At 31.6% G+C, this 27,347-nt stretch overlaps 1 protein-coding gene across 2 annotated transcripts in view; it reads left to right on the forward strand.

The window, feature by feature from the left end:
- The window catches only part of LOC134242109 (inter-alpha-trypsin inhibitor heavy chain H3-like), a 36,549-nt gene that overhangs the window by 3,528 nt on the left and 5,674 nt on the right, over positions 1 to 27,347 (forward strand). For both annotated transcript variants that reach the window (XR_009986805.1, XM_062724135.1), the window contains exons 2-10: positions 12,703 to 12,860; positions 13,645 to 13,755; positions 13,985 to 14,232; positions 19,160 to 19,323; positions 20,064 to 20,355; positions 21,244 to 21,947; positions 22,745 to 22,817; positions 23,922 to 24,017; positions 25,095 to 25,208. Coding sequence is in view for 1 of the 2 variants with exons in the window: in XM_062724135.1 (XP_062580119.1) it covers positions 12,703 to 12,860; positions 13,645 to 13,755; positions 13,985 to 14,232; positions 19,160 to 19,323; positions 20,064 to 20,355; positions 21,244 to 21,947; positions 22,745 to 22,817; positions 23,922 to 24,017; positions 25,095 to 25,208 (1,960 nt within the window). In the remaining variant the exon portion in view is untranslated. The remainder of the gene's footprint in view (positions 1 to 12,702; positions 12,861 to 13,644; positions 13,756 to 13,984; positions 14,233 to 19,159; positions 19,324 to 20,063; positions 20,356 to 21,243; positions 21,948 to 22,744; positions 22,818 to 23,921; positions 24,018 to 25,094; positions 25,209 to 27,347) is intronic.

Here is a 27,347-nt window from a genome sequence, read left to right on the forward strand (position 1 = left end):
ATTGCAACTCTATTGACTTTTCTGTTCTTTGTTCTTTCCTTGTGATTGTCGTCAGTTGCTTTTTGGGTGACCTCTCTTTGTCTTAATCCAAGGGTTCTATATAAATACATATAACCGATTTTTACGCTGTGGAGGTTTTCGACGGGTGTATCAGATTCAATACCCCTTTTAACACCTCTCTATGTCTGCAAATGTTTGGCCAACTGGTAGGGGACAAGGTTATACAAAGAGATTAATTCATTACCTCTTGACTTGGATTCAATATGAGAACTGAAATTTAGTCAAAACAAAATGTATATTTAAATTCTGTATAACATGCTTTTGGTTCAGGACCTGTAAGAATTTTTTTTAGAAATTACATGAAATTTTGATTTTGAAGCAGAAAAATTAAACATGTTCAATTGTTTTCATTTTCTGTTTTTTTTTATTTGTTCCCTATATGTTATACATGTAGTATCATTTGTTTTGTCATCTGATATCCGCTTACCTTTCTTTGGTCGTAGGAATAAAATGTTTTAAACAAGTATGCAAGTCAGGTGTCTTTTGTATATGTGCAGGTATAACTGTAAAAAGGGAACTACATGTACATGACTTGTATTATATTTAATGGTAAATTCAGTGAGGATGTTTTCCAACAAAGTAAAGCTGCATTCATTCCTTGAAGACGTCAAGGGTGTTATTCACCTGTTTACATTGTATTTCAATTCAATCTTTGCATTCTGATTGAATGACATGAATGTATTCGTTACGTAATTTGAAGAACAACAGCAAACAACTCTTAAAGAAATGTTTTGTAATAATCCTGTAAAAATTTTCGTTTTTTTTTTTTACTTTTATCCGGTTTCTTCTTAAAATATCGCGTCTTTCATAATCTACATCATGTGTATTCCCCATTAATCATATTTTACAAGATCTCCTGACTTACAAACAGTATTACCAAACTTCCTCAAAGCGATAAATTGCACTCCATGCAGTCATCAAAACACAGATTATTCTAGAGTTCGTATAATCTATTAAACTGAAACCAGCATGACACGTAAATATATCAGAGCCTGCCCCCAGTGGCCATTATGTTTCTTGTTTACACTTCCCCGTGCGTTTTTCCCGCCATTGGCTGACCAAAGAGGAAACGTGTGCAATATCTTTCAATCTAGCAGACGATTGTCAGGTGATAAGCTTCTGGTGATTTCTCAAGGTCATGTACGCAGTAAAGCTTGTAAATCAACGATCTCTCTGATACTTCCATGAAAGATTTTCATCTTTATCTCTCAACGAAGCCTCTGGAAGATTTGAACTGGGCGTTTTAATAGGTTAGAATGGCCTGTAACATGTATATACAAAAGTTTGTGTGAAGTTTATTATGTTCATCTGAGAAAAGGGTTATTCTTTATCATATGTGGACTAGTTTAAAGAGTACCAGTCCTCTCGTCTTAAATTCCTTTGGTTAAAAAAAATCGTCTGTGATCATCGAAATAAAACCCTGAAATTTGTAGGCACGTGCACATTTAATTTTAGTATTTCCCTGAAAACCAGTTCATTTTGAACACGTGCACAAAATTATATTTTAACATACTATCATCTGCTTTTTTCTGCTGCAAAAAAAAGTTGTTTAACACAACAAATGCACAATGCAAAAAATTGCCAAAACAGAGAAAAATCGCGAAAGCTTTAAATAGACTATAATGATAAAAATGCACTACAAAAACAAGTTCTAAAAATGTCTTGTAAAAACTTCCCACATAGTACAAATTTATCTTCTCTGAATACTGTTTTGAATAGTAATTGATTACCTTGTAAATCCAGCTGTGATAATTCTATTCTCTGATGAAGAAATGATTGATTACCCAAATAAACAAAACATTAGGCGGTATTTTCAAATAATACGCTGTTAGCTTCTGGAGAAAAACAATTATATAGAGATAAAGAGAGTTACATTTCACGCATACTGATTGAGAGGGATTTTTTTTCATTAAAAATTGGCATAAATATTTCGCAGTTTGCATATTTTATTAGACTGTGTATCGGCTTGAAGATATTGCACTGCTAAACAAATTAAAGGATGAGAGCTGTTTAATCTTTGCCAGATGTGTTTCAACAGTCATATTTTATTATTATAACTCATTCGTAGTTAAAAAGCTATCATAATTTAAAGAGAAATTTACTATCCTGAAAGTTGATATTGATGATATGTTTATAGTGCAGTCTACATATGTTTTTAGAAAATATTTTTTTGGCTATTTAAGATATTTTTATACATCAATGATTATTTTTTGGAGAGACTTGAACCACAGAATTTGAAGAATATGAAAGTGCCTTGACTTAGAATCGCATATTCTATTTTACCCTCTCTACATCAGTGCAATTTTTTTCATAGGACATTAAAGAAAATTATATTTAACAAAGGTGTTAGATGTAAGGGCAAATCACTCTAACCTCAGATCAATAGTGTGCAGTGTAAGCATCGTAAATCAGAAAAGTGATCTTTGATCGGAATTTTTAAAGTTATACCCGCCATCCTTATTTGAAACTTATTTGAAATTTAAAATACCCGGTATTACAGTTTCCTAAAAGTGCGAAGGAGAAAACAAACATGGATGATTCCATTGCATTGACCCCCATTCTGTTGTTTTTGTACCGTATAACTGGTTTTTTATGTCCATGTCATCAAATCATTTCATTAACTGTTTACTGTATCACTTTTACTCATTGTCAACACCTGTCATTTTTAACTCATTGTTCATTTTCCCATAAATACGATTGTCAAATTTTACTAAATCAGTTGGCCTCCCCGGGTGTACTACCGGCCACACGTCCGACTCGTTCCCATAATCATCCTGCTGTAACTATTTCTACTTTTAACAGTTTGGAGGCTACGGCCATATCCAACTGGTCATTGTTTCAACAGTCAGATTATATCAATATATTAAGCTAAGAGACAAACAATACCCACCTCTTAATTCAACTGTAACAAATATTGTGACGTCAAAATTTAACAACAATAACGTGATCTATGGCAGGGCATTACGCGCACAAATCCATGGCTCGGATCTGAGACATAGTATTAACCATCGCTATAATAATTGGATTTATTTCAAAAAGGAAATAAATCTTATTGTTGATCCATGTTAGTAATAAATTCGGAAACCATACTTTTTCGTTACTTTGGACTTTTTATATGTGTCATCGGTAAGACTCCTTGGAATACGGCTTTAATACTTCCGGCCAACGACGTCACTTTACATCTTCTAGACCCAAACTACGCGGTCATAAATGGTGGAGAATCCTAAGGGTAACATCAACGCCCGGGGCTGCTGTATATATTTTGTAGTAGGCAGATCCCGACCTCAGCAGTAAGCGAGTTTTCCCGAGAATCGTTCGAAAATCCAGCTCAACCGTCGACGATGGAACACAACTTTGTTCCCACAGCCATGGTCAACTGATCTGGACTAAATTTACAGACCTTGTTTGACAATATTTGTTCAAACTTTCACCATCGAAATCTTTATACAGATTATCAAGAACTTGTTTCAAAAATATTCTACTTCATATGTATATGCAGTAACTTTTCATTCCAAACACGAAGACGTGTTTTTCCCGGAGCGGTGGGAAACTATCACCGTGTGAAATTGACTGTTTTACTTAAAATTCATTTCGGACTCTAAATCTTATATTTAATTTTTGTTTAAATGTGAAATTTTATGTTCTATAATTATTTCATTTTAAAGTTTGCATTTTTACAAATATTTCTCATGTGTAATGTCTAATTTCTTACTTAATTACTGAGTGACACTTGTCGGACACCAAAGAGGCAGAGTGTTAATGCCCTAGGACATTTTAATCACTTTTACAAACAATATGTAATTATTTAATTACCGGCGTTCTTTATGTCCATGTCATCAAAGCATTTCATTAACTGTTTACTGTATCACTTTTACTCATTGTCAACACCTGTAAGTTTTAACTCATTGTTCATTTTCCCATAAATACGATTGTCAAATTTTACTAAATCAGTTCGGAGGCCGGGTGTACTACCGGCCACACGTCCGACTCGTTCCCACAATCACAACTATTTCTACTTTTAACAGTTTGGAGGCTACGGCCATATCCAAATGTTCATTGTTTATTGTTGATCCATGTTAGTCATTTCCATCGTTGAGACTTTATAATAAATTCGGAAACCATACTTATTCCTCGTTACTTTGGACTTTTTATATGTGTCATCGGTAAGAGTCCTTGGAATACGGCTTTAATACTTCCGGCCAACGACGCCACTCACTTCCCCTGCCAACATTCCCTCTTGCCCGATCAACGACACATGTACATCTTCTAGACCCAAACTACGCGGTCATATTACTATCAATTCATGCGTTTATCTTATATTATTATATTATCTGATTACACTAATGCGATGATATAGGTTTCATGTATTGGAAACAATTTTCCAATGTCCAATGCCTAAAAGTCACCTAAACAAAATTTAATACGCTGGCAATTGTAAACTTCGACGATTTGATGTTTTTTTATAAATAAAATTATCTGAATGATTGAAGATACTCTTAGAAAAAATAAATTATTTTTACATGTTTTATTATGCGTTATAAAGTTATGTACAATGTTTATACACATTCATCTGTAGCCTTTTAAACCTAAACGGAAAGTACTTTTTTCATTACAAATAAAGAAACACAGTGGGTTCATATAAATCTTAAGTATTCAAGAAGTAGACTAAGTTTAAATCACATGTTGATACTAAATAATTCGAAGAAACTTTTGGATCATTTAAAATCATGATAAAATTTTACCAAGACCAACAACATAAAAAATTACGACTTCTCAACTTTATATATAACTATTCCTCATGATAAATTTAAGTCCAGGCATTATATCGAGACAAATGCTTTTGCAATAAAAATGGAACTCGTAAATTCACTTACCTTGTCATTGGTCATTTGCAATAAAAAAAAACATTCTGATTGTTCACACAAGTACAGTACTCTAAAGTTGATATTCAAAAGATGCTCGAGTTTCTGATTGACAATATTTATGTGGCTTTAGAAATCACGTCTTCGAATAATATATTGGGATTCCCATTGGTACCAATTGCGCACCGTTTGAACAGACCCCTTTTTTGTATTCATATGACAGAAGCAGAATTTATCAAAAATCTTATACGTGAAATGAAAACACTCGCTGTGGCCTTCAATCGACATTTAGATATATCGATGATGTATTGTCAATTAACAACGGTTATTTTCATTCTCATGTCGATTCGATATATCCCTGTGAGCCTGAAGTAAAAGATACCACAGAATCTGACACATTACTTTATATAAAGAAATTCTTCTTCGACGTTAGACGTTAATTGTAGTCTAAAAACCAACCATATGACAAACAAAATGACAAACTTTTAATCGTCATCTTCCTTTACTTATGCAGCAATATACCTTCATGATGTGCATACGGGATTTATATCTCTCAGTTATTTCGATACCTAAAAGCATGCTCTACCTATGAACATTTTTTTTAAACGAGGTAAGTTATTCAAAAACAAGTTGCAGAAACAAGAATATAAGCAATCTCGTTTAAAGTCATCATTTTGTAAGTGCTATGGTCGATACAATGACTTTGTCAGCAAATACAGTTTATCATGAATTCAAATGCTGACTGCCGTTTTTCATTTTAATTGATAGGCCATTATACATGTGTACACCCTGATTTGCTGACGGATATTTCCGTCATTTTCCGATTATGACAGTAGGCTAGTGACGTGTCGGCAAGGCATGCTTACTCCTGCACTCCTGATCCCATATCTGATGTTTTGGAGGTCTGTGTTTACTCTATTCCTATTTATACCCCCCGCTTGAAAAGCGGGAGGGTATATAGTAATCGTTAATTCCGTCCGTCTGTCCGTCCGTCCGTCTGTTACGCTTTGGGTACCCATCTCTTATCCGCAACTCCTCTCATACCACTGAATGAAATTTGATGAAACTTTCACAGAATCTTTATTACATATTGCCATTGTGCACCTCCTATTTTACTTTTTGATCCGACACACATTTTGGGTTTCCCGACCACAGCAAAACATGGACTTTGCAATTATAACTACATGGAGGCGGGGGGTATCATTTAGTGAGCTCATCGCTCACAGTGCCTCTAGTTTATATTGTTTACTGGACTTTTGAGCTTCGTTATCTCCACACATATCATTTCATAAAGAAGAATATCCCTTGTTTTATGAGTGAATGTAAGAACATGATAATAACAAACAGAAATAAAAATAAAGAATATAGGTTAACCTGGAGTGGTCAGCATCCATCTGTCGACCAATAACGCACATCGCGTGCCCTCTGTACTGATCAGGTAGGCGGAGTAATCTATCAGGCAAATTACTTGTAAGCTATGAATATGTCAATTTTCTGAGTAAATGCTAGGATTTTGATAAATTTTATTAAATGATTACAGCAGAGTATTTTTAATTACGTCATAGTGAATGATATGTAATGGAAGAAACTATACGTTAAGTTTGTGCTAATGTATGATTATTACTTTGTTTTATTGTTTAGGCAGAGTTAGAACGGAAAGTTTCTACTTGTATGAGGTAGAAAAGAATTGTTTAACATATCAAAAAATATATTGGATAAAGAGAAATGCATATTTAACCAATAACAAGAAAAACATCAATCAATCAATATTGACATATAATTTATATATCTTAATAGTTAAAAATAGTCTAAACTAAAAGAATATGTCTTGTGTTATGAAACTTCAAGTTAGTCCAAAAATGCAACTTACCAGAATAATCTTGAATAATATTTGTCTTTATAGTATCTGTAATTTTAAATGGAGATACAATTTCGTTATTCGATATTTCGTAATCATTGAATGCAATACTATCAAATTCAAACTGAAGACACTTTCCTTTTTGTGTGTTCAGGTTAAATTTAGTTATTAAAATTTGTACGTTACCAAAACAAACATTGCACATCCTTCGTATTTTATCATACGTTTTGATCAATTTGCAAGTAGTCGATATAAGCATAATTTATTTAGATAAACGAAAGGCTTAAAATGTACTTAAGCTTGAATTATGAACACTTGATGATAAAATGCTTCCACCTTAAAACATGCATGCATTGTATTATTCGGTCAATAGAAATAACATCTTGAACTTATTTTTTTTAAGTAAGCAAGTGCACGCTGCAGGAAAAGTATGAGATTTTATTTACTGTTTGCATTCCTTGTTGTAATTATACATGTACGACTATATTAACTAAAGAAAATATGAAACATTATGAAAGTGGTGTCTGTGGTTTTCCCAGGTGTTAGATTTGCCAACAGGTGCACTCGATTATCATTTATAATTACTATTGGTTTCACCCTTTCAGATCAAAGATCGAGCTTAGAGATAACAAAGAGTGTTCGAGATCTGCATATATGACAATTTAGAATTTAATTTAGGTTCATGGCATACCACGAAGCATTACAGTTCTGAGAAGAAATGTTTATCAATAATTAACTAACAAATATTTTTATTTCACGAATATATTATCAATCACACTTGAAGTGAAGGTTGATTATAAATAATCCTATCTTTAATATTAATATGTGAGTATTCTGTCTTAACAACTTTTTCAAGGCATAAAAGTCAACAATTTTTATTTGAAATTTGCATATATTGCATTTATATATACATGTATTTCTCCAGTTTTACGAACATGGGGATGACATGAATTTTGATTAATTCTTTATCAGGCTATGTAGAGTAATTTTTATTCAAAAAACGAAAGCAACTTTAATTTATGTGAATATGCCACTGAAGTGAACATTATTTCACCAAAGCAAACTGGAATAGGACATGAATATCTCATTTGTGTCACTCGTTTAGTATTAAAAATCTTATTATGTCGCGGTGAGCAATGTCAGCTAACCGACTTAATTTGGTGATGTTTCAAGTTGGCATTTACGAGAACTTATCTATATAAAATGATGATCAAACACCTGAAATAATTTATTTCATGCAACGATATAAAAATCATAGGTTCACAGTGAACTTTGGTTAACCATATGAATAGATTGTAAAAGAAAGGTTCACTTTTATACATTAAAAGCATAAAAAAAATTAAATATATATATACATTGGTCTTGCCTAATTTTATTCCTTGTGGTCTGTGTAAAATTTTTGTCTGATCAAATGGAATTACAGAATACAATAATAGATCGATACATTTTTATCTACTTTTGAACAAGGAAGTGAAAATATAGATCCTGTCATCTGGTTAATTTAATCAACACGATAATATCAAACATCTGTTTTGACAATTCTATCATATTATATTTCAATGTAATTTTTCAATCATTGTAAGATTAAGAACATCAATCAAATACTGAACAATTTGCGTTGTATTTTTTTCTCTAAAATACTTTTTGCAGAGGGAAGTTTATGTTAAACAAAATTGATTCTGTTTCTTTGCTCTCTATAGCTATGCGATATTCATATTTGTCAAAATTTTAAGCATAACACACCTTTCAGAAATGAGATATCTTGAAACAATATTTTTGAAGAAAGAAAAAAAATGTTCATATATATAAACATATTAAACAAAGCATTTCCCATTTTCAGAAAAGTCACGTTAATCAAAGCATATAAATAGGAAGATTAATAAGGATGCATTTTCTTGAAGAGGCTGAATAGGATGTAAACGGCTGTCTCTGTATCAACTTTGATGGCTTCTGTTGGTCTCATCAAGCCCTGTTGCTTTTTAATTTTAACTTTGTTAATTGCTCTCCTGATCAATGTCCTTTTTGGCTTGTCGCAGTTGATCGGGAGGTCTGTATCGGCTGATTGTATGTCCAGAAGTGTTTCTGGTATTGGTCTATTTCAAAGCTCTCGAAAGTGTTCTACCTACCTCTTCAATTGTTTTTTCTGGTGTTGGTCTATTTCAAAGGTCTCGAAAGTGGTCTACCAACCTCTTCAATTTTTTTTCTGGTGTTGTTCTATTGAAAAGCTCTCGAAAGTGATCTACCCACCTCTTCAATTGTTTTTTTCTGGTGTTGGTCTATTGAAAAGATCTCGAAAGTGTTCTACCCACCTCTTCAATTGTTTTTTCTGGTGTTGGTCTATTGAAAAGCTCTCGAAAGTGTTCTGACCACCTCTTCAATTGTTTTTTCTGGTGTTGATCTATTGAAAAGCTCTCGAAAGTGTTCTGCCCACCGCTTCAATTGTTTTTTCTGGTGTTGGTCTATTGAAAAGCTCTCAAAAGTGTTCTGCCCACCTCTTCAATTGTTTTTTTCTGGTGTTGGTCTATTGGAAAGCTCTCGAAAGTGTTCTACCCACCTCTTCAATTGTTTTTTTTTTCTGGTGTTGGTCTATTGAAAAGCTCTCGAAAGTGTTCTACCCACCTCTTCAATTGTTTTTTTTTCTGGTGTTGGTCTATTGAAAAGCTCTTGAACGTGTTCTACCCACCTCTTCAATTGTTTTTTCTGGTGTTTTAAAGCGTCTGTCTAATGGAACATATTGGAGAGCTGAGCCAAAATGAATGACCTCTCTCTCTCTCTCTCTCTCTCTCTCTCTCTCTCTCATAGAAAAGTACTGTTTGTCTTTCTGATGAATCAGTATATACCTTCAAAATATACATTATACATTGTAGGACTGTAATTTCAAAAGATTATTTGGCATAAAGAATTTTAATTTTCTTTTTACGGCTCTTTTCGTTAACTCAGGATCAAGTAAGTGGAAGATGCTTACAGATTTCTCAAATTTTCGAACGAATTCTTTCAATGATCTTTCACCATGTTAACTCGGCAATTTAAGGTGTTTTGCACAAAATTTTACTCATTAGAGAGAAAAAATATAATTTATCAAACTGCCATTGTTAATGCAAATTAAAGAGGGTTTGGTAGAAATAAAATGTTGTATAATAAAAGTCAAAGATGCCTACAGTCTCTCAGAAAGTAGTTGTTCCTGTCTTTTTAACTTCTACTTAAAAGGGATATAAACAGAAAAAAGTTATCGGGGTTACTGTTGACATTATTTCAAATTTAATTTCACGAATGCTTATTTCTTTTTTACATAATTATATTCATTAGGTGGACGGAGTATTCTGTAGTTTAATTAAATATAAAAATAAAAGCCTTACAGCTAATTTGAAAAACCCCATCAAAACAAGGCCATACGATAGGTTATATTTGCAATTGCATGCCTAATAACTTTGAAAAAGAAAATTACTTATTTTTTCAAAAGCTATAACAAGAATGATACAGAATTAAAGCACGGTTTGAAATAGAACAAAGTGTTCTTTGCATTAAATTAAACGAAAATTCACAACAGGAGACATATGAGGGCATTTTAACGACTGGGATTTTTAAAACTGCTTATTAACTTTGAAAAAGAAAATTTCTTATTTTTCCAAAAGCTATAATACTAATGATACAGAATTAAATCACGGTTTGAAATAGAACAAAGTATTCCTTGCATTAAATTAGACAATTAAAAGTAACTGAAACCGTAATTTGCATCTTTTCCCTAATATAAATAAGCTAAGGTGTTTGCAATTCATAAATACGCGTTGCTTTATTTTCTTTAAGCATTTTTTCCAGGGAAAATATTACCGGATACCTTGTCTAGATAAACACAAAATGTTCATTTTTATATGATACGACATTGTTTAAATTGAAAGAAAATATTTTTCTTTAAACTAAGTGTTTTCCGCAACTCCTCTCATACCACTGAATGAAATTTGATGAAACTTTCACAGAATCTTTATTACATATTGCCATGTGCAAACTATTTTACTTTTTCATATGACACAACGTTTAAGGAAAACAACTTTTTCACCAGTTATAACCATATGGGAGGCGGGGGGTATCATTTAGTGAGCTCATCGCTCACAGTACCTCTAGTTGCATTTATTGACAGTACAACGAATTGCAAGGAATACAAGAAATATTTATTATGATGATGAAAGTACAATGAGATAACTAAATTTCTACTTTTATTAATCAAAATTCCTTCCCACTGATATTGTTAACATGTGAAAACAGAAACTGTCTTGAAGCATACTTTCTGCTAGTTCCTCTAAACATTTTAAAGCTACTCTGCTTTTAAAATTTAGTTTATCTAGCTAGCTGTTAACACGTCTCACTAAGGTCTTGACTAGTGTATTTTTAAAGTGAAGGATTATTTACTTCTTTCACCAGTTATATGTATCCTCGAGAAATTGTTTCTGAAGTACATTCTTTTCCAATGAATTTCATATTAGGCTTCCGAAACAGGAAATAATTTAATAAATTTCTTCTTTTTTGTGATTATTAACTAATTGAAACAGGTTCATTTGGAAAAGAGAAGAAAGGAACAGTGCGTTAAAATCTGGCACTTTGGCATAATTGCCTGATTGTGAATATGTCAGAAAAATCGTTCAGAACTCTTCATTGTCGTACTGAACTAGGACATAGGTTATCAATTAAAATTTATAATTGAAAAAAGATCATAAAAACTTATACACAAAATGCCTTATGTTCATAAAATTTGAATTAATTAAGCCGATGCACGTGACCTCAATTTTCGTAATTAGCATCATCGCTGGGATTCCAGAAGAATAATATATTCTGGATTTGAGGTTTCGCACACTTTGTTGGTAGAGATACGCTCCTAGAATTTCATTGATATAACCCTTCAAAAGAATTTCTAATGAACCATAAAATTTAACGTGAAAAATACAACAATGTACCAATGCATTTAGTTCATGTTTTCAATTTTTGGGGTTTAATATTAATGATCTTCTACGCACTTTTTTATCTAAGAGGACCATGCAATCAGGCGTTATAAAACGTTGTTTACATATATTTTGATTAATTACTTTGTACCATTGGTCGTTTTTCATGTTAATAATTATAAGAAGCCTATGGTGAGAATGATTTTTTTTAAATTTTTGAAAACTGTTAATTTAGACAATGCAAGACAGTGTTGTGCCTTGATCTTTAAACAATAAAAGCACATTTCAGACTATAGCTCTTTTTTCATTATTTGGAGCTAAGATAACAAATATGAATATTACAAACTTCTTCACCATCTCATCGTTCTTGACAGCATGAGCAGAGTATACAATTTAAGATACGTAAATTATCATATATAGCTTAAACCATTCAGAAAGCTTAGTGTAGGATTCTTATTTGCAATTAAATGGTGGTTTGTGATTTTTATATGAATAATTATTGTCTATCTTTAACCAAAACTTAAAAGCATGGTTTTCGTTGCTTTTTTTTTTTTTTACATCTCTTCACATTCGTCTTTTGCAGCACTCATAGAACATCTGAAATGTTATCTAAAAGACTACTATAGTATTTAGAATAGACTACATAACATACGATAAAACATTTAGTTGTATACGAAGTTTATGACGAAAATCAACAGTATTCAAACTCAAAAGTCCTTTAAGCAAGACAAAGTTTGAGCGGAACAAATACATACCTCTAAAATCCCAGAGGTGGGGTCAGTCCCCATGGAAAAGTGATTATCCCCTGCCGACCGGTCAAACATTAAGCTGCATCTTTAATAAATAAAACTTTTACTCTTGTAATTAGTACAAGTGCATAATACTTCTTAACGTTCCAACAGAGAGACCTGGACTAGGGCATACATCATTTTTAATTCGAATTTTCAACTTATAGTCCTTATTTCTCCATTTGTTATATTTCTTTTTTCAGACGACAAAAATTGTGTCTTTACATATACAGTCCAGTATACTGTACCGATTTTCCTCTACTAGTGTGACAAGTACTATAATTAACGATGACGTCAGAGCTAAAGAAACCACCTTCGACGTCACTCTTCCTGAGGCAGCTTTCATCTCTAACTTTACACTGTAAGAATATTTCATATGAAAGTTTGTTTGTTATCACAAATTATATAGTTTTATTAACGAAAAATGGCAATATCAAAGAGTATTCAAGTTCAAAAGTCCATTCAAAGTATACAAATCAGGAGCAGAGCAAACATGGACCTATCTTATATCAAAGGTAGGATCAGGTGCCATGGAGTATTGAGCATCAACTGCTGAATATGGAGAAAGTAAAAAAAAGGTGAAATTCTCATGTTAATGTTTTCAAGGACGTCATCTTGCTTTCAATGTGTGGGAGATATATGTATAATTAACAATCATCGTCGTTTCTTACTGCTAGTATTTATGTTTGTATAAAATTATAAGATATTTTTAGTTTTAGTTTTTTTTTCAGAAAAATAACTTCTATTTCATAATAAAGTGTGCATTTGTAAGAGGTGTTAGCCTGTTTTATTCCCAGCAAATCACTTCAGAATATAAGCACAGATATCTATTTTTTTCTGTATCAAGTATCAGGTACAATAAATTGGTTTTTAATCATACCTTAATTTTCCCCTAAATCATTTTTTATTTCCATATTAGTAGATAATAAAAAAAGCTGAAAATTGTGAATTTTAATGTAATATATCTACATATACCGACTTTTTTTATATTAACGTATTATCTCCTTATTTTGCTCGAAGAATTCAAAAAATGAAAAATATATAAGAAATATACCATCATACCGTTTTCCCCCTATAAAAGATTAAGAACTCATGCAACCTTCTTACATCAATGAAAACATATTGTAGAAGAAACGTTTTTGTAGAGAAATTGATGGAAACATTTATCCAGGAGAAATTAAAGAAAAGGATATTGCAAGAAATACTTATGATAATGCAAGATGGAAAGGTCATTCAGCTGGTCACATACAAACGAGGTACAAATTCCTACTAAAATATATACATTGTTTTTGTAAGTAACAATTCTTTCATGTATTTTTCCTTCTTAATTTCATATTGAAAATAAAATTTCATAATTTGAAATATAAAGATTTTGCTCTGTTTATGTATTTTTCTATTCATTTTGTTTTTCAAATTACTTCTTTTATGATTTTCTTTCATTGGATTTGGTACTGCACTTTAATGTTATCCTAAACGATTTTTCAGACCCAGGGACTCTAACATGTTTAAGATTTCCATAAATATCGCAGCCTTTAGTGAAGTTACATTCATACTAACCTACAACGAGTTGTTACAGAGACGACGTGGAATCTACGACCATACAATATATGTTAACCCTGGTCAGATAGTGGACAGCCTGTTGGTGGAGGTCACGATACAAGAGTCACGTTCCATAACACAGCTGCACGTTTCCCCGCTAAGGAATGACATTCTCACCGAACACCATAATAGAAGTGAGTAGATTTAGTGCGATGTTAGAAGAAATAAGGCAATTGATAGAAGGTGTCTAGGAGCGTCACGTTGTTTTTGACAGATTTCACAACTAAGGCTTACATTGTCACATACAATGGAGACTCAAATGGTATGAAACAATTATGGGAGAGATCTATTTAATTTTTTGGAATATTTGTCCAATCACTTTATTTGACATATTGTTAAAAACAAATAAACATGTATCTCCAACTTCAACAAAGAGACTGTATGAACCCCCCTCCACCCCACCCCCATCTCAAATGGAAAGCATCTCAAAGTTTTTAAAACATTAAACATTAAAAAAAAAATATAAGAAAAAATTGGACTAGGAATTTATTTCATTAATATGTTCGGTCTTTTTCCTTTTCTTCCAGTAAGTTATAGAATATTGAAAGCATCATTAAACTGTATTTTCAATACTAGTATCTAGGCAGTTTTTATTTGATTTCAGCAAAACCCAGATATAAACATCCTACATTTTGACTTAACAAACAAATTTCAAGTCACCTTATAACAATCTTATCTTAGCTTGTGATTGCATCTATTTCATTCTTTAGTCTCTCACGTAGCGCAGTGGGTAGAGCGTCTGCTCTAGAGTCTGAGAGTAAGGAGTTGATGCTTAAGTCGCGGGTTCGAATCACATAGTGGACGTGGAGACCGGTCCTTCCGATGAGACCGAGTTCCCGTGTCGCAGTAGGTGCTGGCGTGAAAAAGATCCCTTCATATGAGTATGAAATTATCGAGAGGGACGTTAATCGACATACAAAGCATCGTTGTCTTTGACATGGAAAAATTGGTTGGTTTGTTGTATAATGTCCCTCTTTAGAATTTTTCACTTATTATATTGAGACACCATCACTTAATGGCCAATGAAGAGCTTAAACCTCAGACCTATATGTTTACTGGGCACTTAGGATAATGCCAGCACTCACTACGACAGGAAACCCCGGTTTATTATGTCTCATCCGAAGGATCTACCTCCACGTCTTGCACTGGAACTCTAACCCTCCAAGTCATTAAGTATCAACTTTTTTCTCCACAATTCGAGAGCAAACGCCCGTGTTTTATCCACTGCACCACGTGATGAATAGTACTATATAAACCTCGCCCTCTGTCAAGATCTTATAACGAACCAACGTCAAAATAGCAAAATTATAATTAAAATAAATTAAGAATAATCCAAAACCTTAGCAGCAATTATGTAACAATAGTTAAATATTACCATCACGTTACAAAACATCTCAGATAGGGGCAATTTTTAGTTAAAGTTGAGTTATAATTAGATGCGATATTTGGACAATTTAAATTCACTGGTTAGCTCTGTTACATTAGTAGCCTTGTCTTTTCTCATTTACAGCACTGACTAACTAACCTCTATTGCCATGTAAATTTGTAGGTGAATAAATCACACCGTGTGTACGGTACGGAGTGATAAATTTCTTGATTTGCTAATTAAATGTCCTCACATTGTTATTTATGATAGGTCTTTAAAATTTTTTGATAATAAAACAAACATAATGTATGGGAATTACACTGACCTCATTTTCTGATTTTTTTTTTCTTTCTTTTCTCGACACACATTTTTGTCCATATGAATAATTTATTGTTCAATTTAATACGCTTAATAATATTTTGCATCATTGAATAATAATTTGAAATAACTTTCAAAACTTTGAAGAAAGTAAAATTAAAGAAGTGCAAGGAGCTCGAGAATTTTGAAATATAAGGCAGGTTTGTTTTTCACCTTTAATTTAAATAGTGAATTTTAAAACGTGTGTGTTTCAAATGTATACAAAGAGAGTAAAAAGATTTAATGTTTAGATAAAAATACGTATTATCAAATGAAAGCCTTCACCAGAAGGGACAAAAACATATATTTTTATTGATACTATCTTTTCTTTTTTCTGTACAGATCAGAAATAACAAAGTGCTTGGTACGGAGGAAAATTGTATGAAAGTTTTACAATTATTCTTTTAAAAACGTATTCAATATTTTCTAATTTGTTTCACAGAATCCAGAATCCTCATGGATTGCAAATAAACAAACTGATTAATCGATTATGTTTGATGATCAATTAAAGAGTAAATCCAATTTCTCTTTAGTTAAAAAGGACACAGTAGAGAGAAATCTTCCCCTTTTTGTACTGGAAATGGAACATGTGTCTTAAAATGAGTTTATGTATACAGTGTATCTACTGATGACAAAACCATTAATTAGATACTCAAATAAAATAAAATTGTGCATTTTCATTACAATATTTCAAGGAACTTGAATGTCTTTTGTTTCATATTTTAACTGAATGCTTACATTTTAAACTTATTTTTCAGTAAGATTTCATTTGCTTTATAAAATGCATTTCGCTATGAAAATTTGCATTTTGGTTTAATTTTGTTTTTCACATTTGTTTATCTTAAATACTTAAGGTCAAAATGAATGTTTTAATTATATACATTTTGTTTTTAGAAGTACATGTAATTAAGTGATAAATAAATGTCTTATTCCCCCTTCGTACTATTAAACTCATTCATCACTTTGGTTTCTCAGCAAGAATGTATTAGAAACACATTTTCCTACCTTTTTAATGATAAATGTCCTTATATCGTAGAATGAATCCACATTTGTTAGCACAGGAAAAAATACTATAAAATAAAAGTATAACGCGGGAATAAAATGAAATGGAAACATTAAGGAGGCTTGGGTGTGAACAAGTTATTGTTTTATTAACCATCAGATATCATTTAAAATTTGGGATATGATATCTTAAGCTGTCAACTATCATTTGGCAAAAAAAAAATTTCATAAATTTTAAGTTTTAAAATTTGATCATTTTATTATATCTTTATACGGAGCTCTTCTTCTAAAGGGGATCAAAATAGTCTAAAATTGGCCACAACCACCCAGCCACTTTGATTAAAGTTCTCTAAACATGACTTCAATTTCTTCGACGTCACGGGTTCAAATCCCACGGTGGGACGTGGAGACCGGTACTTTGGACGAGAACGCATGAACCGAGGTCCCGTGTCGCCGTATGCTTTGGCACTTCCTGTTCAATGGCCCAGAGTGCCAAGTATAGGACAAAATTTGCAGCTCTCGACTGGTATATGATGGGGTCTCCATATCAGTGAAAAATTCTCGGGATGGACGTTAAACAACAAATAAATAAATAAAAACTGCTCGATTTTAAGATCCACGACGAGAGTTTGCTTTTAGATAAGTTTTCCAAGTTGTGAATATTTTAGCCTTTTTCATTGTTTGTGATATTAATGTTTAGTAATCTACAATAAACAATGCACGACATTCAACTGTTAGGTTTTAAAATGATAATAATTATAATTCTGTGAAGTAATGATCCTGCAATGCCTTTTACAATGTACAAATACGGCTACATGTAAGCAAACCTTTATTCAAAAGAAAGATGTGATATTCCAGATACTGGACGAATCTATCATACTGAAAGATCTGTGTGAGGGAAATTTTCCACTGTGTACAGGCAGATTCAGAAAAAAATAAGCATTGTTAATAATCATTAACATTCTGGAGATGCCAACTCCATCATTTTAGAAGAAGCAAATGGTAACGCCATTTACATTTGCATAATGTGACCTCAGAAAATGATTTTCTGCAAATTAATGTTTCAACACTGTGTTAATTATAATTTTTTTTACTTAGATACATAAGGTACTTTGAAGTTTTTGTAAATAGTTTCTTGCCTTTTGATCACCATCAAAGGTCATGTTATTCAAAGGATATGCAAAACCTGATTAATATAAATGTCGTATTGAAGTTTTATCTTACAAAATATGAATCAAGGTATAAACAAACTATAGCAGCACACACACACACATCAATATCAACTGAAACCTTCATGTATTGTATATTGTGGATACTTAAAGAGGCTGGGGGTGGCAGCCATTTTCAGACTATTTCGATCTCCTTTAGAAGAAGAGCTCCGTATGAAGAAATAGAAAAATGATCAAATTTGAAAACTAAAATTTTTGAATTTTTTCTTTGCCAAATGATAGTTGACAGTTTCGTATCTAAAAAATAAGTTAAATCTGGTGGTTAATTTGTTGACCACCCAGCCTCCTTTATAGTAGGTTTTGGGTTTTGTTTCCAAATACAAGCCATTTAACGGTAGATTGTTGACTGACTTGTTTTTATACACCTACTGATAATGTTCTAAGATTGTGTTAAGCTGTTTTAAATTTTGCTTCAAATAGATCTGTTCAATATGCGGGATATTATCAATCTATAGGGGATCTTTTCTCCCAATAGGCAAATGACCCAGCTTTCTTATGTTTCCAGCAGCCCGTGTTTTGACCTGTGCAAGAATCGTATTACTGTATGCAGGGAAATGTTCACCTCCGTTTTATTTTCACCCCTTTCGCCCTACCCTCATTTGGGCGAATTTAAAGCGGGGCGAATTCAAAGAATACAGTATAATTTCTTAAACAAAACTATGACTGGGCGAATTTAAAACGGTGTAAAATTGTTTGAAAGTATGTAAGGACGAAAATATCAATGGGCAAAAATAACACTGTATACAGTATTTAGAGAAATTATTAGACTGATCATCTATGTTCGATATCTTTACTTTTCAATTAGATTAAAATTAGTCCATATACATTAAATTTATACATGTTATAATTCATCCTAATTTCCAATAGATGCCTCTTTTGCGGAACGTACTGAATCATAAAACAATGATTGCAATAAATCCCATTTGCTTCGAAGTTGAGACCTAACAATTCGATTTTATTTGTATTCTTTAGGCATCTTACTTTATGTAGTTTGCCCAATAATGCTTACCGTATCAAAGGGTTAACATGATATATATAGTTTTTTTATATGATATGCCCTAAATACCTACCAAACAACCTATTTTTACATTTTTTTTCATGTTTTAGTTCAGAATATCTATGCGTCTATTCGGAGACCTTCACTGACTTCTGCATACATTCGTTACAATCCTTCACCGGAAGATCAAAAGCGAGCCTCGATGCAGGGAATGGCGGGATTATTTGTTGTTGAATACGATGTTGAAAGGACAACAAACGTTGGCGAAATTCTGGTAGGGGTCCCGGGAAAGGTTTCATTCTTTAGCTTCATTTCTCTATAAAAAATTTACATTCACTGGTATCTAAGTTTACTTTGCAGGCTTCTTACCTTTTCAGAGTTTGTAAGCGAAATAATTTCCAGATAAAAGTCAGCAAAATTGAATATTATGAAAGTTTATGCTATTTGGTTAATTTTGATGGGAAAGAAATCACACAAGAACTTTTTATTGCAAATATTAAGGTTGTATCGAAGTGAGTTAGCCTGACTTATGATACATATTCAGATTAAGATATTAACCAGTTATCTTTAATTGTTTATCAAAGGATTAGCTATGTAAATTAAACAGAGTAATCAAACGTCAGCTGCACAAATACGTAAACTATGTAACATGTTGCAAAACCTCTTGATTGAGAAAGCACACTGTAAAACAAAGGCATAAAAGTGTGAATTTCATTAAAAATTACAGAATTGCTTTTAATTTTTGAAGAACATTGTTTATAGGTAGTGATTTGCTAAAAAACATTTTGAATAGTCTTTTGTCTTCTCATATATATATATATATATATATATATATATATATATATATATATATATATATATATATATATATATATATATATATATATATATATATATATATATATATATATATATATAGAGAGAGAGAGAGAGAGAGAGAGAGAGAGAGAGAGAGAGAGAGAGAGAGAGAGAGAGAGAGAGAGATCTTTTCCTTATGCTGTATATTTATTTTAGGTGGTCAATGGATATTTTGTCCACTATTTTGCACCACAAGGAATACCACGTATGAGGAGGAAAGTTCTGTTTATTCTGGACTCCAGCGGCTCCATGATAGGAACGAAAATTAATCAAGTTAAGGTTGCAATGTCCGAAATTCTCTCAAACCTCGACGATGGTGACAAATTCAACATCATTCAGTTCGCTGGTAACGTGACAAAATGGTGGGACCGCTCAGCATTAGTTGAGGTTAATCAGTTTACTGTGAGCGCCGCCAGAAACTTCATAAATGACATAGAAGCAGACGGATGTAAGTTTTCTCTTGCTTATGAAAAAAAAACTATTTATATTGCCATGTGGTGGCATTTTGTCCTTTCCCCTAAAGTTTATGGTTGAATAAATAATATGTATTCTTTGATATAAACTGCGCAGACAAGGTATTAAGGCTATTGTCTGGTTTTTTTTTATATGAATGATGATAATGGTGTTAATGGCCGTACAAGTTTTACTCCCATAGATAATTCAAATCTTTACTTTCGTAATATATATGTTGCTAACCTTGGAGTTCACAACCTGTCTTGAATAGTCTTCTTATTCTTTGTCTTCATATTTTTTTCTTACTGTAACAACCAAAAAAAACCATTTGATGAATGAGCCATGGAAGTTGCACAAACCTATAGGGCAATACTCTTTGCAAAACTCTTTGCTTTATCACTTAGAAATATCAGAATATAATCGATAACATCAATTGATAACGGATTCTAGCATGAAGATGAATCAATGTCCTTAGAAATGACTTCTAACACGTAAAGTATTGGCTCTCTGCAAATGAAAAAAAAATGAGGAAAATTACCTCTATTCTAAATAAGAAAATAATATACATGTACCACAACGAATTGAATAATTTTTCCAAATTTTTAAATCTGTTTTCTTTCTACAAAATCGATTCTCTTTTCTCTGATTTCTGCTTTTTTTTTTACAATGTTGATTCTCTTTTCTTTGTGTTCTCTTCTTTACCCATACATGAAAAAATTAAACTTTTTATCAAATGAATTCTCAAAAAAAGGTCTGAAAAGAGACCTGAATGACAAAAGTATGCCATTAGGCCCCTTTTCAGTAATCGTTCAGTCACATTTCAGTTATCTGAATGCCAGGATTTATCCTGCGGTACATTGTCTTATTTGCATATATTGTACAGGGACGGACATTCATGGTGCTGTATCAGAAGGTCTGACACTGATCCAAGAGGATGATGACGATGGTTTCTCTTCCTTAATAATCTTCCTCACAGATGGTGCTGCCACAGAAGGAGAGACTGACCATTCTAAAATACTGGACAGTTTAAGCAAAATAAATAAGAAAAACATTCCGATTTTCAGTCTTTCCTTTGGCAAAGACGCCGACTATGGATTTCTGAAAAAGATGTCAGCTCAAAATAATGGATTTGTTCGTAAAATTTACGAAGCATCCGATGCTTCTCTGCAGCTTACAGGTTTTTATGGTGAAATTGCATCCACTTTATTGTCAAACTTGACCTTCAGATACTTGGATGAAACCATTGTTGGAAAATCTGTCACAAATACAATTTATCCTAGCTTCTTCGAGGGATCTGAAATCATCATTGCAGGGAAAATATCAGAACTGAATATTTCAGCTATGAATTTAGAAATCTGTGGCACGAGTTCTAAAGGACCTTTAGAGTGGCGAACTGCAACTGGGAACAATATTTTTGATTTAATTCAAGATGCTCCAACTGAATTAGTGGCCTCCAACTTTTCGGATATTACTGAAAAAATATGGGCATATATGACAATCAAACAGCTTCTAATTAATAGGCTTCGTGAACGGAATAATACGGCAAGGATTGAGTTAAAAAGAAGGGCTCTGGAGCTTGCCTTGAAGGTAATTATATTAATTAGTGTCAAAAATAAGATATTTTATAGCAGATATATAGAGAACTCTGCACAGATGTTTTATGAATATGGTATATTAAAAATAGAGTTTGAACCACGATTTATATTTAGAAATTAACGGCATTGACCTTTCCTTTTGTCATCGTCCTTAAATACGTTTATTTATTTATTTATTTATTTTTTTTTTTGATAAAGCAGCATATACATGTAGTGTAATCGCTTTTTGTTGATATATCTGCTATTCTTTATGCCCGTTCAGAAATCATAATTTAAAAAGATAAATGATAAAACTTTTTCGCTTATTAACTGTCTTTAGTGTGTTTTCTGCGTGGCAACTCGGGAAAAATTGAGATTGATACAGTATTTTTTCACATCCTTATTTTGTAAACAATGAAAAATATTTCGTTTGATAAATAATTTAATGATAAATAATTAATAATTTGTTTTTGAAGAATTTTTATTTTTACATTTTCAACAAAATGAGATTGATTTTTGAAAGAAATATAAAGTTCAATTAATACAGAAATAGATCTTATTCGGATATAAAACTATGTGTCATATATTAAACCACATTTATAACGAACATTGAACCCATTTGTAGAAAAGTTAAATCTGTGTAAGGGGTTAACATCGTGGTTAAAACTAACAAACAATTCAAGAAAAATCTTTAACCTTGACTGAAAAAAGCATAAGAATATTGATTTACGACAACATAAAACAATAATTTACGACATCCAGAAAAAACGTCTTCTCAAATAGTTCATTTATTATTTTTCACTGTTGTAGTATAATTTTGTAACACCCCTGACGTCTATGGTAGTGACGAGACCACAGGACGAAAATGTGATACAACCAAACGGTAAGAAAGAAAAATGGTGCCTGATTTATGAACTGTCATAATATATCTTTTTAAGCAAGTTTTGTCTTTGAAGAGACAGCCTGGTATTTATTTAACTAATTACTCTGGTTTTCACATTTTCTGAACTAAGAAACTCGTTCCTTACATAATCAAAAGTATTTGTAAGCTGGAAAGACACACATTTATAATTTATCTGTTCCTTAATTTGAAGAGAAGTATTATATGTTTTGGCAATATATGTTATAATATTTCCTGAAAATTTTAAATTCGTTTATTTTTCAGCAACCTAGATACAATGTATGATATATATAAACCCAAGTCCAGAAAAAAAAATCAAATGATTGTAGGAATTAATATCATCAGTGTTAAGATCTCAAATTTAAAATATGAGTTTCCTAAAGAATAATTTGGTTAAAATGGTATAGCTGAACAACGGGAAAATGCTTATTTCTTCATATCAGATAAAGTGAGATTTATTTTCTAAGCTTTTTCTTTGAAAAAGAAAATATGGAATGTCTTTGAATACCATTTGAAAGCATTATCACGGGCTTGAAGTAGGGGACAAAAGCGTTTAAATGAATTTAATTATGGATAATACATTAAGAAAAGAAGATAATATTAATGCATTTACTTGATCCCGACATTTATAAAATCGTAAATCAAATTAAAAATAAAAACTTATCGCCATAATGATATAATAAAGCTCAGTATAGATACATATAAATGACATTGTTTTTTAAACAATCAAACACAACACAGGATCAAATCACTCTCATTGAGAAAATAATGTAAATAGCGATTAAAATATAAAGAATACTTTAATTGATGCATGTTTGTCTAACTGGTAACTTTGCCTAGTTTCGGCATATTTTGGTCTTTTAAGTCTTAAGACTTTATCTTCTTCTTTTTTTTAATTCAATATTAGTAATAGTTGAGCTGAATGATTAGCTATTGTATAGTTTATGTTTATTTTAGCATATTTTTTTCCTTTGTTCCAATTGATAATTGTCTTGTTTTATGTTATTTCTTTTTCGAATTACGATTCTAATTTGATGTATATAAGTGTGAAAATGGCCTTAATGTATTTGGTTCTATTTGTTTCAGCGGACTACGGTCTGAACGATAGTCCTCATTCAGTGTGGGGCAGCGCCTTAACCGGAAGCAAAGGTTTAGCTCTTGCTGGAAATTCGCCTTCCTTTGGTAATGTAAAAAAAAAAAACAATGAACAGATATGTCGGATTTTTTTTAAAGTGCTAATCATGTAATAGTAATATTTATCTTAAGAGAAGTTATCATATTTTTATATGTCTATAGATTATAGACAAAAATTTAATGTTCAACAACATCCTTTTGTAGTATACATACATGCTGTTTTCCATATATTTAGAAAAGCTGTGTATCATTATGTGATGTTTGCAGTTCATGCTCTGCTTGTCCATCTTTGAATTAGTTTTCAGTAAAATAAATGTATACTACATAGGTATTAATTGAAGGTTGCTTTTGTCTATAAAGTAACAAATTGTGGGACCTAAACTATGCTGTGTATCATTGTAGTATATTTTAAAATTGTTTACATTTATAATCTTTTAAGTTTAAAAAAGATTTTTGGCACATTCCTTAAATGTTATTGTAAAAATGAACACATGTGATTTCAAAAAAAATGCATATTTTTAACATTATAGAATTGAGTAATGTAATTGTGGGACCTGAACTTATTTTTTTTTAAACAATTCAAAACAATTTACTCTAGTTTAAAAAAGATTTTTGGCACAAAAAAATAAACAATACATCATTATTACCATACTTTCGCAAACAGTGCTACAATTCATGTGTTACATCTTTTTTCTTTTTTCTCCAAAACTATATAAATAGATCCTTTGCGAAAAAATGAGTGTTCTTTTTCCTCAGAAAATACATATAAATGACATTGTCTCATTGAGAAAATACATGTAAATAATGTGTTCAATATACTTATCTTGGACTTCTAAAATATAAAGAATACTTTAATTGATTTCAGATTAAGTAGTTTACTGTAAATTTCTATTTATTGGAATTAAGATCTAAGGGCAGATCACTCTAGCTGCAGAAAAATACCATAGAATCAGAGCTCTTTGGTGTGCAGTGTAGAGAGGGTTCTTAATTAATAATGTCATCTTAGTGTTCATTCATTGCTAACTCTTTCTGTCAGGGATTGGTTTTCTTATACCAAAGTACACTATATTTCATATTACTTTTAACTTTTTTAAAGGTAAAAAAACTAACAAATTCTTTTTACAGTTGATAGCGACCCCCATTTTATTGTACGAGTCAAAGGGCTGGATTCCTCTGTATGTTTTGATGTTATGGGAACGGACGGTGATGTTTACAATCTCGTAAAAGATGAGATTTCAGGTAGGTATATTGCTTGTCATCAGTTTCACTGCCTTATTATATTAACCTGTCAACATTGTGTGTTGAAAATTAAGAAAATACAACAAGATTCGAGGCATTATTAATGCTGACAGAAACCATCATAATCAGTTTCTCTGAAGAGAAACTGAGATTAAATATAGCAGGGCAATCTAAGCAAAATTTAAACTCCTTTAATTTATTTCCACACCTTTCTATACATCACATGACATACTATGCCCTTAATTTTTACATTTATTTTCCAGATTTGTTACTTTTTCTTTTATGAATAAGAACGTTGCTCTCCCTTTTTGTATAACTGAAAATTTATGAAATTTGTTGGTACATTTGGGGGTTGGGTAATTTATTGGTTCTTTTGCTTCTCCGATCACAGAACACAAACAAATTATCCACAATTTATTTGTTAATCTTATCAGAAAAGATTCTATTGGAGGTTTGACAGATTTCCAAATTTTGTATGCCGAATTAGTTACCCTAAGCAATAGAAAGGACAAGTTAGCAAAATGTCCCTCTTTGGCCCGTGTTTGGCGAGTCTTTTAGAACAATGCCTTAATTCGTTATCAAAAACTTGGTTTATTTCATCCCTGTTGCAAAATCAGCATTATTCTGAAAGTCTGAAAGAAAGATGCATTAAAGGTGATAATATTAGAACATTTTAATCATTTGCTTTTCATAAGGAAAGGTGCAAGCTAGCCTAGGTATAAAATTTATGCATTCCTTGCACCCGTATCAGAGCATATATGAACATTGTTGTATATGAAAATTTAAGATATACAAACTTTACAAAATGTCATATCTTAATTGAAAAAATGTGGGTGAAATGTTCTTAATTTATTTTTTCTTGTGCTTGTAGTGTTCTCTTGTAAATAGAATAAATGCTGATTGCAAAATGCAAAAGTTATTTATAACGAACAATGACCATTTTATGTTCTTGTTAACCATGTTTAAACCTCTTTCCAAATATAGAACTTGTGTTTCATAGCATGAACAATTTCTTGAAACATTCAATTAACCTTAGTTCGTGCTAGCTTTGCCAATCAATCATGAAAAAGATAGTGACTGTGTAGGAAATAGATCTATGTAAGTCATTCTGACTATTGTTAGTACACTAATTATAATCTGTCTTTCACTATTTAAAGTATGGCCTACATTTGAAACTCTCTTCGTGTTATCTATGTTATTAATTATATCTGCTTCATGAATCGTATCACATAGTTACGAAGTAATTGTATGAATCCTTTACTAACGATGTAAGCAAAACACTAAGTTGTACTCAATTAATTCAACTTTTACTTTGTTGTTAATTAAATATTGTGAAAGATGAAACGAACAGAATGTGATGAAATGAAAATTACAAAATATCTTCAAGGATGTTTACAACTTGCTAATGACCTAAGCTCTCATTAAATCTAGGACGAATTGAGCGTCATCAAAAGAAATAAGTACTCTAGGGGCAAGGTCAAAACTTATCTGCATTTATAAATTATTATTTATCATACATAATGTCAAGAGCATATACAAAACGGACGTTGTATATCCATTCATACACTTATAGAGTCATGTTATTATAGTTTTGTTTTATATGTGTTAATCTTCAACAATAATTTCAACAAATAAAAAAATTATTTTACTCTAGCTTAAATCACTGTACCTATGCTTTATACATGTATCATCCAATTTCCCTACTTTGAAATTATACAAACTTTCCTTTTCAAGTTCTGCACTTAATGACATAGGATTCGTAGCAATTGTAAATTCACTTATAGATCTTGTATCTAAGAGCATTTGATGTGAATGTCATTAATATTGCATAATAAGATCATTTTTTCCGAATAGAAATTTGACACAATACTTGTTGAATCAAGCACATGCCACTTGCACTCAAAAGCTTCTCGTTTCTTAATGATTAGTTAGGAGCTAATGTCAAACAAATTTCTTAATATTAATGTATTATATATCAAGTCAGGCGTTTTCCACTGTTTGAACCCCGTTTTCATCACTAAAAGAATGTTTAATTGATCAGATATTTGTTTATATTAATTTGATCTTAAAAATTCTGCCCCATGACGTACTACAACAATCCTTATTTTATATTTTATGAGAACGTTTGAGCAACGTTTT

Source organism: Saccostrea cucullata, unplaced genomic scaffold, assembly GCF_032062105.1.
Source record: "Saccostrea cucullata isolate Sc308-1 unplaced genomic scaffold, CSIRO_AGI_Scuc_v1 ctg269, whole genome shotgun sequence".
In the NCBI taxonomy this organism is placed as follows: domain Eukaryota; kingdom Metazoa; phylum Mollusca; class Bivalvia; order Ostreida; family Ostreidae; genus Saccostrea; species Saccostrea cuccullata.